Source organism: Pseudochaenichthys georgianus, chromosome 22 (assembly GCF_902827115.2).
Source record: "Pseudochaenichthys georgianus chromosome 22, fPseGeo1.2, whole genome shotgun sequence".
In the NCBI taxonomy this organism is placed as follows: Eukaryota; Metazoa; Chordata; class Actinopteri; order Perciformes; family Channichthyidae; genus Pseudochaenichthys; species Pseudochaenichthys georgianus.
Window position 1 is genome coordinate 16,041,438 of NC_047524.1, and position 15,379 is coordinate 16,056,816.

At 44.1% G+C, this 15,379-nt stretch overlaps 1 protein-coding gene across 2 annotated transcripts; it reads left to right on the forward strand.

Moving 5' to 3' along the window:
- Positions 1-1,510: 1,510 nt before the first annotated feature.
- Positions 1,511-15,379, forward strand: peli2 (pellino E3 ubiquitin protein ligase family member 2). Of its 2 annotated transcripts, none has more exons than XM_034111501.2 (6): positions 1,511-1,825; positions 7,367-7,496; positions 11,076-11,177; positions 12,144-12,341; positions 12,440-12,628; positions 12,764-15,379. In XM_034111501.2, exons 1-6 carry the CDS (start codon positions 1,722-1,724, stop codon positions 13,340-13,342), a joined length of 1,302 nt encoding a protein of 433 aa, XP_033967392.1. In that variant the 5' UTR covers positions 1,511-1,721; the 3' UTR covers positions 13,343-15,379. The 2 variants fall into 2 exon arrangements, with proteins under 2 accessions (XP_033967392.1, XP_033967393.1); XM_034111502.2 differs by having other exon boundaries at positions 7,367-7,487.

The window sequence follows — 15,379 nt, forward strand, 5'->3', positions numbered from 1 at the left end:
CAGTAAACATTCATTATACCCACAGCTTTAAGTTCAGACCCTAGGCCTACAGTTAGAGGCCTAATGCAGTTTGAGCCTTTGCACAACTGCTGAAGGAGCTGAACTCCACTCCTCTGTACTATTAATGGACAAGTATGTGCAGCTATGAACGGAACCAACAAATGCTACAGATTAATCTGGGTTGTACTGCTCACAAATTGGATAACACATTAATGCATTTTATAGTATTAAAGAGTTTAAGTAAATAAGGGTGGGGATGAAAGTAACTTTGTGGACCCGAGAAAACCCCTACTACCTTTTGTTTTTGTGTCAAGTGTTATGGCACTTTGAAACTGAACACCAGTTCAAACAGAAGGCCATAATTGCAATGGGAGCACCGAAGGGGCCTGAAGCAGTGAGGGCGCCTCCAGCCATGAAGGTTCTTGTGAAAACAAGACAGAGGCAGTAAAATGTTGATGAGACGGCCAGACAAAAGTGAAGAAGAGAAAGCCGTGAGATACTGGAAGGTTGAGAGGTATTTTGACAAACGTGCATAAGGTAGACCTTTGGTCACATTAGACAGTCTGAGTTATTCTCAGAAGGAGCAATTATGCAAATTACTAGGTGTTATTATTAGATTGATTTACATCTCCTCACATGGAGCTTGGTGAATACAGAATTAAGATTTTACGGAAAGAAATAAGCATATACCTGTGGGCTGGCAACCGACAAAAGGAAATATGAGAATGGTAAGCTGGGCAACACAATTAAACAGAATGAGAAGGAGCAATGGCAATATGAAATTAAAACTTCCGGGCATGCAGACAAACAGCGATATCATTAGGTTGCAAAAAACATTTCATGCATTAGCCAACTGCAATAAAGCCATAATCAAATACAGTTTTTCAAGGTCACCAATAAAATAAGCAAACCTGATTTCACAATCCTTTGACTCATGTTATCTCCGTCAGGAAATGTACCAGGATGGTTATTTTTACCATGTGTTTCCTTCTATTACTGCTCCACCTTCTGCAGGCTCCCTTAGGCCTGTGTAACTATAACAAAAAACATTAATGTCAGATACAATTGTGTGAACCTTGCAACCTCTGTGCTGAAAAGGAGTGAGTCATATCCTGCCAATATTTAAAGCAGGTTATGACAAACGGTGTGTAATCCCTTTTTCTCGTAAGATATGGTAAACTGGAAACTCTGCAAACATTTCAGGAAAAGTATGATCCATTTAAGAATTCCCAAATTGTACTCTTTGTTTACATAACACAGGGTGCGACCCATAGACCATTTGAGGTGGCAAAAGTAGGGAGGGTTTACTCTAAAATCAATAACGTTATTTAACGAACAATAAATTAAACGCAAAGTACTTCTATTTAGTTTTCTATATATATTGTATAACTTTAAAAACCAAAATAGGTTCAAAAACATAATTCTAAACAAATATTTGTAATGGAGCCCCCCCTACACAAAGTAAAGAACAAGCGAATGGTACATCCCGGCCCTGCTGCTCGCTGTTTTTGTATCTGCTTCAGAGCGGATTCGACCGCCAAGTAAGTTACATTTTGCCATGTCACGCTAAAGAAGTTTGAGACAGTTTATTTATAGAAAAGTGGATTGGCGTGGGCACAGAGACATATGCCGCTGGATATATGATCTGAAATGAGAGCCTGTCGTGTTTTTTGAAGGTATTTCTCGGTGATTTCTGAGCCGCTGTTATTACTGTATAGCTAATGTTACACAGTGAAGCCAGTAGCCTCATGTTTTCGTCAAGCCAAGAGGAGCACTGCGCCCCGTCCAAAGACCCGGTGAAATATGGGGAGCTGGTGGTCCTGGGGTAAGTTGTGCTTTTTCTTGTATACATTCTTGTGTTACTTTACTTAATAAGACTCCTCTACGTTAACGTAAAGGCGATTATGTGGCTTGAGGAAGTTTCACAACAGGGCACTCGCGTAGGTAACTGAGCGTAGCGACGTGATTTTTTTTTAAATAAGGTGTGACCTTAAGACATTTCCTTTTATTTTTAAACAGGCATTGACTTTACACAGCGAACTCTCAAAATATACTCAGGGAAACACGCCAAGCCCAGTTTATATTTACGGGCTCACGTTACTCAGCTAATCAGACACGTGCGCAATCAGAAATGTGTACATTTTGCTTCCACCGAGCCGTGTCGGTGGCGATGTTACATTCTCTAAAATAAACAACAGCCTGGGTACATTTTAACCAGCCTTTGTCCACCAAATAGATGCGTTCAGCACAACTTTACAAACCCAGGTGAAACGAAGCCCATACTCAGCAACTCTGAGCTGCTACTTCTACCTTAAAGTTGGATTCATGGGGTTCAGGAATTCGGAAGTGGTGATGGTCCCCTCCCCCCAGCCCCCTGGGTTCTTCCTATTTTCTAAACTATCTGTAGCTCAGACCGCAAGACTCTACATCTTCAAGAAACACCCACTGTGGTCACAAGGCCATGCGTTGTATTATTCACAAGATGCTACAATTGACCTTTAGATCATTGTGTCGTTCAATAGTTTGAAAGCACATACCTTGCTTTTCCCAAAACAAAGTGGATGACTTACATTGAGTAATGTCTGCTGTCCACATGGTCAGGTAGAGGGCCTTAACTGTAACCAGGCTTTGGAGCACAACTACCAACATCAGCTATAAGTGGGGGATGAAGATAAACACCTTATCATGCTGCACTTTTAAATCACAATCTGGTAATTATAATGGGGAAAAAAGGGATACTGTTAACACTAATTCTAAACATGTGGAACTCCCATTTTTACTAATAAAGGACTTATCATCAAACACGATCATCAAAATAGTTGCTGATTAATCTATTCTTAACTGTTCATCAGCTAAGTTACTTTTTGTTAACTGTGCTTGTTTGCATCAAATGCCTACTCAGATCTTGTTTGATACAAGATAGATCCTGACTTAAGTGCCCATTTAGACTGCTCCATTAAGGCACAGTTCTTGGATTGTGTTTGGACCCTTTTTAAGAGCCATTTGAAATTTGGTAAGTTTTAAAACAGCCTTTGAAGAAAAACACAAGGGTTCAAAAGTTTTGCCAATGATACTGAAACTATGATATTGGCACGTAATAAAAAACCATACAATATGCCTCCATGGTCTGTTGATGTTAAAAAAGCAAGGCTGTTATAGTGGCATTAGTTAGACGTGTCTCATCCTGCCACTGAGTACAAACTGGCGTGCCTCTTTCTTTGTTTATATCAACTATTACGAAGCTACTACTGTTTTTTTATGATTTGTTCAGGAGACACCGCAGATACTTATCACCATGAACAATCATGTTTATATTGATAAACTGTCAAGGGCAACGGTTGTCCCAGATTATGGAAAACACCTGCTGTGTCATCAGTGATTAGAGTTTGGCCCGTATTGCAACTGATTTAACATAAGCACTTTGACTGTTTGTGCTGACAAAATGACATGTGTGTAGCATGTGTTTGAAGCATTTGAAATGAGATGCTTCTAAATAAAGGGTATATATGCAGAGTGTGGTTGTGTCCCTGGCCCTCCACCCATACACGCACAGACATACTGCTTATTAGAAGGGACCAAAAGTGCTGACTGCTTATTACCCCCGGGCTTAACATGTGGCACGTTTGAAGCTGAGACTTTTGTTCTCTCTCCTGACATAAAGACACATATTTTGAATTAGATGTGACGGGTGTATAATCACTGCCATGACATCACATCCCACTGATAAAACTGATGGTAGACAAGATAGCTGACAGCATGGAACAAAGCTTGTTTGAGCAGCAGTTCTCTGTGGTTTGTTGTCATGACCGTGGTGGCTCTTATTACTTGCATGGCTGCCCTCCATCTTTGCCTGGGTGGATTGGCTTGGTGCTGGTCAGTGGGGGGGGGGGGGGTTAGCTGCGTGGGTATCCTGGAAATGAAAGGATGGATTGATTAGGACCCAGCCCTTGCCTCTCCTCAGCCTCCTCTGTCCATTGTGGCAGGGAGACTGGGCCTATTGATTGAACTTTGTACATTTCCCCCTAAAGAACCGGTCCGTAAAGGAAGTGCACAAATCAACTTGCAGACATCTTTGGTACAAACTGGCACTGATTGTTCGGGTGCTATACAGATTCATCTAAGAAGAAAACTTATCCTAAGGCGGACATGTATTCTGTTGTTAATGGGACATTTATATTATGTTAAATACACGTTATTTAACATAAACTTCAATACTGTACACAAGCCTATGGGAGCATTTTGGGGTACGCTGCAACATGTTGATTGCAGGGTACAATAACAACATGATTGCCGATAAATTATCAGCTAATAATACAAGCCACATTTTTATTAAATGTCTTTACAAGCGCAGCACGCTGACTAGACTAAGTCAGACTAAACATCATGTCACCGATGTGGACTTTTCACAGATATACATTTGCATTACAAGTTTTTAGATGTACTTTATTTGAAAAAATAAATGAACAAACAAGAGCCAGTACTCGTTTTGTTTTTGACAATAGTGATGTCAGTTAGATTTGGTCAGGTCATAGTGATCGAGTTTAAAGTCATCTGTCTTTGTTCACTACTTGCTAGCCTTTCTTTAACCCCGGTGTGCATGAACTACAGTTTATGCCCTTATTTTAAAGCTATAAACGTATACAATTATTGGTTATTATCAGGCCCGCTATGAAAAGCAGAAATGTATTGGTATTGGCTGAAAAAAGCCATACTGAGCATCCCTAGTTATCCTTTTGCGTTCCTCAACAAGGTCAGCGTGCTGGTGGAGCTGGTCTGGTGTCAGTGTCTGCTGCAAGGTTATATCAGTCAGATGGATACTTGAGGCCATGGCAGCTTAAATCTGAGTCAGTTGACTGATGCTCTTCCCTCTCACTGTACCATCTGGCTGCCTCCCATGTAGCGTTGATGTATTTGTACAGTTTGACCTAACCGGAGCACTACTAGCCTGTAGTTGATTTGCAGCATCATCTAACCTCGATGCCATCTTCTGTGACCCTTTAAGACCACCCTGCCTCTGTGTCATGCTAATGAGGGTTTAACCACTCCGCATATCCCCTCCTCATTCTGCGAACACTAGCCTTTTATGTTAGCACAAGAGGTAGGAGATGCTGTTGGCTCCTTTAGTGCAACCCAGAGGAAAGGTGGTGATTCGCCAGAGTCTTCTAATCCCTTCTCCTAAGTATTGGAAGGTAAATCCACTGTCTGTCTCGCACAGGTCAGAAGAAAAAGAGCTTTGAAAAGCCTGTCCTTCACTAATGTGGCAGTTCCTAGTGACAGCATATTTCCTCGAAGTAAAGGTGAATAAAAGAAGTCGTGGGTTGTTCTTCTCAAAGAGTTAGAAAGCAGTAAGAACTGATCATTAGAAAATGCAAAGATGCACATCTTTTTTTTGTTTATATGTGAGACACCAAGGCACAGGTAACCGGCAGATAGCCCTCAAATCCACTTAGTAGAACTCTGATCCACATATTAGTAGGGATGGGTATCGTTTGAAATGTATCGATTCCGGTTCCGGTTCTGCTTATCGATTCCCCGTTTCGATTCCAAAATTGTAAAAGAAAGAGGTCAAACGTTTAGATGACAAAAATATCTTTATTCTTTTAAGCTTTAACTGACATTTTTACAAATAAAACATATACATGCAATACAAATGTATTGCACAAAAGCTGTGCTTTATTTGTTACTGAGCTATGCCTGTGGCAAGCTATTAGCAGGCATTACACTGTGCCTTGTCTTTTTCTTTTTTAGTGTAGTGGAGCCTCACTTTAGAGAGTTTACCGCGATCCATCTTTGGTGTTATGAAGTGACCGAGCTCGTGGACTGTCTACGGGAGGGCGAGGGGAGCCTCGCTGCGGGGCAACTGTGGACCTCTGTTGCCAGTCAGCGCAACTTACATGATGCTGTTTAAAAAAAATAAGGGCGGTGCCGGCCGTCAGCGTACCGAGCCGGCCGTCAACGGTCCGCTGACGACCGGCCGTTCTGTGATTCTCCAGAACACACAGATGGCCGGTCCGCCCTTACCCTGTATTTCACCGGGTCACCACGGAGCAGACGGCCCGGTGGATTACAGGGTCTACCGCGTTTAGGAACCGTTAAGCAGAACCAAAATTGTGTATTTTGTATGGGTACCCGGCATTTTCTTATCGGTTCTCATCTGGAACCGAGGTTCGGTTCCCAACCCTACGTATTAGTCTAGCTGCTTTTTATTTAGGTGGGACATTTTCTAGGACAGTTCAAAGGAAATGAGAGTAGAGTCAGAACACTATTAAATTAGCTTCTAACATTATTAATGAGAGAGCATCAGCATTTCTGCTCCATATGGATTTTATTTAGGATCTGCTTTCTCCCCTGTAGCTTGGTCCAAGAGTGAATAACACCACTATTATTATTATTATATTATTCTAGTGTATTTGTTTCAGTTTGTCCACACAGTATCAGACAGGGCCTCTCTAGCTCTCTGTGGGGGGCTTGTCCTGCAGGCCAACTCTGTGCACTGTGCTGACTGGGACCATGTGTTTCCATGCCTGGCCAGCCGTGAGGAGACATGAGACAGGTGGAGAAGCTTTGGACGGAGGTAGGGAGGAGCAGGAAGGAGCTCTTGTTGCTACTGTTGAATTTGTGTTGCTGCAAAAAGGAGACATATCTGAATGGTCGTACAATTTCCCTCCCTCTTGATATGCACTGCTATGCAAACTTGAGGCCTATAATAGCTTTATATCCATTGTACAGTGTCTGTTAGCACACTGTGGTTACATGGGTGTGTGACAGAAGGTGTGTGTTGGATGGCAGTAGAGCATGGGGTGTCCCAGCTGTAGGAACCAGCTGGTGGATGGGGAGAGGGGCGGCCCTACCGGAAGGGGCTTCTCCATTCACAAGGAGCTGCCATGCTAGGTGTCTGAGGGGCTGATATTGAGGAGGGAAAAGAGAAATAACAACTTCTAGGGATGCTGAGGGTTTTTAAATGTTGATGTTCTTTATAAGTGTTTAAATTAAAATATTTCTTTCATGAGAGCCAGTTATTCACCCAGACTGTGCGTTCCCAGACCTGACGAGCATTTTAAAAGATGCTCGCGCCTGGGACACGGCGCAAAAGAACAGCTGCAGTTTACACAGAGCTGGCTCACCGAAATCACAAGCACCAGAGTGCATTATGTAATAAGAGACACTATCCAAGGTAACGCTTAGATTGCTAACAGGGTACATTAGATTGCCAGTGATGTAATGCATGGCAAAGCTACATGAATGTTTCTTGTTATATGATTACAAGACATTTAACCTATACATCTCATTGGATTCAACATTTATTTTTGATATACATTTGTAACTGTTTTGCTGTCCTTTCCTTCCCCCCCCCCTCCCCTCACAGGTACAATGGCTCTCTGCCCAATGGAGATCGGGGTAGACGGAAAAGCAGATTTGCGCTATACAGGAGGACCAAAGCCAACGGTGTTAAGCCGAGCACCGTGCACATCCTCAACACACCCCAGGCAAGCAAGGTACCCAAACGGATCACAGGATGAATAAGTGGTTGTACTGAACAGACTCTCAGTCAGAATGAACACTTATCCACTTGTCTTTTGTTGCTTATCTTAGGACAAAACGTATAAGCATGTGAACAACTAACAGAGAGGGGAATGAGTAATCGGGTCAATGTACTTGGACACATTGGGATTGAAGGTAGAGGAATCACAGCTGAAGGAACATTTTGAAAAACACTTTCTGTTTGAGCAGCAGAATGTTTTCTCAGTGATTTTCAGTAGCTTATGGAACGCGCGGTGCATTATTGTTGGCAGACCTTAATGTTGACATTTCCAGTACAATCACTGTAGTTCCTAAGCGGGCCTCATAGCCCTTTCTATGTACCGCAGTGCCTGCCAGAAACTGCCCCCTCCAGTATAACACGTCTGCATTCCTGCCGTTGGTTCCCAAGCAAAAGTGCTAAACAAGCCGGAGGACTTGCTTACCTCGGCACATCTTGAAGCCCAATATTGTAGACAATTGTTGGGAGTTTAGCTCTCTGGCTGAAGGCCCTGTGGTTCGGGTTACTCTCACCTCGTGGAACATGACTCCGGATAGCTGTTTTTCTGTGACGGAGGCCTTTTCATCGCAGGGATTCATCATTTCAACTGACTTTGAGATGATTGTTGTGCTGCAGCGGCTGATCAAATATGGCTTGACAGTTCTTTCTCAAGTTTTTTCCTCAGACAGTTTGCTCTGAAAACCATGTTTCCTTGGATCGGATTGTTTTTAGCTGCACGGCTCAACTGAGCAAATGTGCCCTTTGCACAATTAGTCACCCACTGTTTCAGAGACATGAGCTGCTGTGACCTTCTTCCCCTTCCTCCACCGTTCCTCTCTGCCACCCTGTTACCAGGCCGGGGATTAGGAGGGTGAGCTGAGGAGGAACTTGTTCCCTGACCATGCACTCACAGCTGCACACACGGTCAAATATAGCCCTTCCCAGACAAGCAGGGTGCTGAGGTTAATTCGAGGAGAGCTTTCTTTTTAAGTTGGCAGTAAATTGATCCAATCCATCTCCTGTTTTTCTAAAATCTTGAGCTGAGTATGCTCTGTTACTGAGAGAGGGAAATCTCACGTGTCTGTGCACACTCTGGTGTTCATGACAGATAATGAGGAGCTCCCATGACGCCACTGCCAGCCTCCTATACAAATCCTGCGCCTGCTTTCACACTGGCTCATTTAAGCTCAATCACTGCATTTGTGCAGTAGTGATTGTTTACTTTGGCAATCCTTTTAGGGCCGGATAGCCTGTTGCTGGGTTGTTTATCACTCCTTCAACTGAGGGAGGGTGTGTGTGACTTTAGGGGGGGGGGGGGGGCGTGGTGTTTATAAAAATATATGTTTTGGAACGTGCAGGAACTCCTTTTAGCCGTGGAACAGGTGGAGCCCCATTTGTTTGTAGCGCCGCTGTGGAGACGAGACGGCATGTGATGATGACATTTGTCCCCGTCTGTCTGTCTCTGATGTTTCAGCAGAGTGTGGCAGCGCTGCTGACCCACTTTCTCTCTCCCTGTCGCACGTGACAAAGGCGGGGGTTGTTTGTGAAATGGTATTCGCAGATTAGAGCGCGATGATAGTGGCATGTGGTGAAGTGTCGATGGGAGAGGGGTCTGACTTTAACCCACCCTGTCTCTGCCTACTGTTTGTGGATTTTAACACACTGCAGCCTCACATCTTGCTTCAAAAACTGATAAAGATCAGTATAAATCCTTTTATCTTGAAATGGTATTTTTCGTTTTTAACCAATCGCTCTCAGCGCGTCAGGGTCAACAATGCCCTCTCAGAGCCCCGGACCATCAGTACAGGAGCCCCCCAGGGTTGTGTGAGCTCCCCGGTCCTCTTCACACTGTGCACAAACGACTGTACGAGAATCCACCCGGAGAATTATATCATCAAATTCTCAGATGATACAGCTATCCTTGGCTTAATGCACAAGGGCAGCAGTTCATCGGCTTATCACTCTGAAATAGAGAGATTTGTGCAGTGGTGTGATTCTAGCCATCTAGTGCTGAATGTGAGGAAGACTGAGGAGATGGTGTGGGACCCAAAGGTAGTGGGTGACCTTAGCCGGTGGTTATCCACAATGAACCCATAACTCAGGTCAGCTCCTATAAGTACCTTGGTGTCCATCTGGATAATACACTCAGCTGGAAGGCGCATGTTCAAGGTCTGTGCTCTAGACTTCAACAGCGGTTGTACTTTCTGCGTCGCTTTCGGAGTCGACCAGAAGTTCATGTTACTGTTCTATCATGCAGTGTTGGAGAGCATCATGAGGTATGGTATCACTGCCTGGTACGGTAACTTGACAGTGCAGTCAAAGTCACAGATCGCTCGCCTGGTACAGACTGCTATGAAAAGTATGGGGGTTAAAAAACACCCATCTCTCCAAAACATATACAAGCAGAAAATCTGCCACTTCCTCACAGAGCCCCTCCTCCAACACACACGAACGCGCACGTGACCGATGAGGGCACGAGATAAGTTTGTGCACAGATGGAAGGCTGACAGGCAGGTAGGCCATCCAGTTATTTTAGCCGGGCTGGCTAAAATGATTGGTCGTGCTTTTTACAGCGCCATGGCTTCCACAGATGACACTTTGTATGGATTTTTTGTCAAAGCACTTCAGATATTCATTGCTATCGGGATGTTAAGAGCATTCCATGGAATATAACAAGGTGTATCTCGAGCCGGTTTCTCAAACTACCTACCTTTAAGCTTCTTAACATTCACATGAAATGAAATGTAGTCAAATGTAATGAAATGTACTTTTTAAATGTTGGCCATGAGGGGTAGTGCAATAGGTCGCCATTGTCAGTATGTGCGTCTGTGTATTGTGTTTGTTCAAACGGTGTATGACTGATGATATGTGTATGTCTCTTAATGTCTTCTATGTTTGTATATGCACATGTATGTGGAAGTGCAGGACGGAGTCCAGAACACATTTCCTTATGGGGACAATAAAGTATATCGTATCGTATGCCTCACTGCTTGGACTGAGGCAGCTCAGCTGGTAGCCAGGCTCGTGTGAACTGAGGCCAGTGGGCGCTTTACGGTCACTGTCATGGGAGTGTGACTTTACACGCTCTTCCCTTTTTCTCTACCAGAAATTCCTGGCACACAGCATGTAATATAATGAGGAAGTATTCTTGCTTAAATGTCATCTGTAAGAAATCTCAATTTTAATGAAAAGCTAAGACACTTTTGTTGTTGTTAAAAGGAAATAAATAAATAAATCTATAGTTGTTCTAAGACTGAGGGTGTGACTCATCAATTGAGTGCATTTTAATAGTGGGGTTTGTTTGCCTGCTCTGTAATTGAACCTCAGCAGTGATTGCAGAAGGCATATGGCAGTGCCTCTCCTTTGGCACTCTCATATCCGGTGTTAAAGCCACAAACCAAGACATCAAAGGGTTCACTAAAACAAAGACAAAATAAATAAATAATGACATAAATATGTTGTTTGGCTTCTTAGTCAATTGTTGAGATATGCATTTGTCGTGTTTAATATGGTATCCCAATGAGTAGCATGTCATACATTCCTTGTTATATTGCAGGCTGTGAACTGTAAAGGCCAACACAGCATCTCCTACACGCTGTCCAGGAACCACACGGTAGTGGTGGAGTACTGCCACGACAAAGACACCGACATGTTTCAGGTACAAACCCCTCATATAATACTGTTAACTGTTTGGATTGTATTTTTAAAAACCTGTCCTTTTGCTTTAGGGCTGGAACTAAGGATTACTTTCATTATTGAGCGATTAGATTATTTCCCAGAGCCAAAGGGGAAATATTCAGATTGCTTTTCTTATATGACTAGCTTTGTTTTACTTTCACATTACAAACTCAAACATCAAAATGTAATACGAATTATAACAAATAAAAGCTTTACATTGATTTGAAAAGCTGAGATACATTTCTTCTTCAAAATTATGACTTATGACAATAGTTACAGTATGTTGTAATCAGGAGTCTACAATCTACTTAAATAAGAGTATTTGCAGCTAAGCCTTTTAAAATCTGTGCCCATTTGGTGGTGTTTCCCGTCACACTCCACCAGTGAGTTCAGTGTCCTGATTGTGTAATGTCAACAGCAAGGACCAGAGGGAAGTCAGCACTGCAGACACGTGCTTCACATCAGCCCTATACTGTGTCCATGTTTCTATGAGCAACACTGAATAAATACAAACACTTCAGAAAAGAGGAAATTCATTTAAAAAACAGGACCTCGGGATAATTTGTAAGATGAAAAAAAGAAGAGGAAATGAAAGCTTGAAGTGCTTGGGAAGTTTCTGGAGAATGTTAAGTGTTGACCTCGATGGTCTGCTTAAAAATAGGCCTGAATAAAAAATAAAAGAAACTTGGAATCTTTCCACAGATGTACTGATATATCAAAAATATGCTGCTACGTAAAACTTTGGTTACAATTCTGAGACAAGACCACGTCTGGTTTCCCAAACACAGCAATGTGATCCTGTGCAGCATCAAACTGCCACAACATGACACATGTCTTGCCAGGAAGTCAAAACAGTTAAAGGAAAAAGAAACCCCTTTTCATCATGCCACTGTAGTTACAAGAAATCCAAAGCATGATATTGAATGAATACTGTGTTTCTGCGTAGATTGGGCGATCCACTGAGAGCCCCATAGACTTCGTGGTGACTGACACAGTAGCAGGCGGCCAGGAGGGAGAGGAGACCCCCATCACTCAGAGCACCATCTCACGCTTTGCCTGCAGAGTGGTCTGCGAGCGCGTCCCACCTTTCACCGCCCGCATTTACGCTGCTGGTTTTGATTCTTCCAAAAACATCTTCCTTGGGGTAAGTACTACTCAGTGGACCATAGACATGAAGTATTACACACATTTGGCAGCATTGTGTAACAATCACTTTGCATGTGTCCTCTGTCTCTTCTACAGGAAAAAGCTGCAAAATGGAAGAACCCCGACGGTCACATGGACGGACTGACAACCAATGGCGTGCTTGTAATGCATCCCAAGGGTGGTTTCACAGAGGAGTCCAAGCCTGGCGTGTGGAGAGAGATCTCTGTTTGTGGGGACGTCTACACGCTGAGAGAGACCCGCTCGGCACAGACTCCGGGCAAACTGGTCAGTCGCTGCATACATACAGCAGAAGGGCCACTGTGACCTTAATCAAGCTCATGTTTTTAAATCACAAATAGAAAATGACTGATTGTATCGCTGCTTAGTGAAACTGAACGTCTGCTTCGCCCCCCTCTGCAGGTGGAGCATGAGAGCAACATCCTGCAGGACGGCTCCCTGGTGGATCTCTGCGGAGCCACTCTGCTGTGGCGTACTGCAGAAGGCCTCTTTCACACTCCCACCCAAAAGCACCTGGAGGCCCTCAGGCAGGAGATCAACGCGGGGCGCCCCCAGTGCCCCGTGGGTCTGAACACCCTCGCCTTCCCCAGCATGCAACGCAGCCGCGCCCTCTCCTCTCTGGAGGAGAAGCAGCCCTGGGTCTACTTGTCTTGCGGCCACGTGCACGGCTACCACAACTGGGGCCACCGCTCGGAACAGGATGCCAACGCTCAGCGAGAGTGTCCCATGTGCCGGATGGTCGGGCCCTACGTGCCGCTGTGGCTGGGCTGCGAGCCGGCCTTCTACGTGGACACAGGGGCCCCCACCCATGCCTTCGTGCCATGCGGACACGTGTGTTCTGAGAAATCAGTGAAATACTGGGCGGAGATCCCGCTGCCCCACGGCACCCACGCCTTCCACGCCGCCTGCCCCTTCTGTGCCACCCAGCTCGGCCTCACTAAGGGCTTCGCCAAGCTAATCTTCCAGGGCCCGGTGGACTGAGTCCGAGGGTCCTGCTCCGGTAGAGAAGATTAGACAGGAATGCCAACATGCTGTGAAACTGTTGAAATGATTTTGTGCTTTCTTTGGTTCATGTAAGCCAGCTGCGGAAAGTAGTAAGTCTTCTGGTCATATACTGTGGATTCTTTACAACAGAGAGCCGTTACAGATTGTTCAGGGCCACTGTGACATACGGGGACGTGGACCACGCGTGGCTCCTCCAGGATTGAATACGATTTCACCTGAGACTGCTTTAAAGACGATTGTTTTACACTATTATCACTGCTGGTTTCCATCGGATGGCCTTTAAATAAGGTTGGAGAAGGAATGATTTCCTCATCAGACGGACACTGATAACATATTCTACTTCAATTCCTGGTGGGTTTGAGTTATTGGAGAGCCAGACAGCTGGACTGTTGGCTGAGAGAATCTTTGAGTATGATAGCAATCTGGTTCAGCGCTCCCCATCGCCCTGCCGGCCCTGACCCCTTAGCGGCATCTCCATCTCGTAGCTCTCTTGGCTTCCATTCGCTGAACTTTGAGGAGGCGGGGGAAAATACTTTTTGTGTACAGAGATATAATCCAGTGCCTCAAATCCCATCAAACCATGGGAATATTTTTCATAAAGGAGAAGAGATATTTTGTTGAAGGCAAAGGGAGAGATAGTTCTTTGCATAAATAGGGAAGAGACAGCCCACATGGATTATTTTTATGACAGAAGAGGTATTTTACTACACTGAGGCCCTTGTACTGTTTTGTAATGCAAATGTTAATATATTTTTCTCCTGCATAAATGATGTGTGAGTGTGTGTGTGCCTGCGTGTGTGACTGTGTGTGTGTGGGTGCACTGCATCATTTCACCCCAATCCCCTTTTTATGATCTCGCCCACCACCCAAAACACCACCAGAGAGAAAACAGGAGTCAAACCCACCTTGAAGGGTTTGATAATGAATGTAGTGAAATACATTGACTCTCCTCGCTGGTGGTGCTTCAATGATACAACTTGCTTTCTTTATGGCTGTGGCCTATTTGACAACACACTACCACATGCATCCACCTAGCTTGTTGGCTAGCCGTGTCCATGCCCCACACACATGTACTGTATTCAATCTGCACTGTTGTTAGCTTTATCCCACGCTGGGTCTGATCCAATCATGATTTGTACGCTGTCAAACCTGGGCACAGTCTCAGCAGCATTCAGAGATTATACCAAATATAAGGAGATGTTTTTTTGTCTCCAAACGCAAGATGTAACGACCACTCTTCTCAGATCCAAAGTGTTTCTGTAAACAGTCCTAAACCCAAACTGCTGCTATCGTGGAGTGTTGACAGCTCTGGATTACAGTGGAGGCTGTTCAGCTGCTCGCTACCAGCAGAATAATGATATTATCGCACACCATGCCAACATTGGTGAGTTCTATTGTGTGTGGATCAAAACAGTAGCCGATGAATTGAAAGTAAAGAATCTGGGACAAATATGCATTATTCTGCTATGTTAGCTTACCAGACTGCCTATATGTAGAGTGTAGCTGAATGCATTAAGTCTAACTCTAGTTTAACAAATACAATATTGAGCATTAAATCTATGAGTTGATCGTAACATTTTTAATATAGCATTCAAATGTGTTTTGGATGTAATATGAACCCAGTCCGATTAAGGGCTCACTTACTAAGAGAAACATACCTAGCATTCTTAAAAACATCAGCAGCATTACGCTTCTTGCATACCACATTTGTGAATTTAGATTTGATGTAACTGCCGAGCAGGGTCAAGTACTACGCCACATATTGTACAGTTGCATTCCTCTCCAACACTTTCAGCTCTAACACTGTGCCCATTGCTTAAGACCGTGTTCTGTAACAGCTGCAGAGTAGCTGCCTCAAACATTCCTCCTCGGTAAACATGGGTGGGGCCCTCAGCTCACCCAAGGGCTTGTTCTATGATTCTGTCTCATACAGGAACTCTGTACACAAGCCATAGAACGCACTGATGCTCCCAATGCCTCCTTTGCAAAGAATAAAATATTTTTTAAAAAGAG

Coding starts and splice junctions, on each gene's coding strand:
- peli2 (XM_034111501.2), top strand. CDS start 1,722: ATGTTACACAGTGAAGCCAGTAGCCTCATGTTTTCGTCAAGCCAAGAG. Junction 7,497..11,075: donor ACACACCCCAGGCAAGCAAG/GTACCCAAACGG, acceptor GTTATATTGCAG/GCTGTGAACTGTAAAGGCCA. Junction 12,342..12,439: donor CCAAAAACATCTTCCTTGGG/GTAAGTACTACT, acceptor TCTCTTCTACAG/GAAAAAGCTGCAAAATGGAA.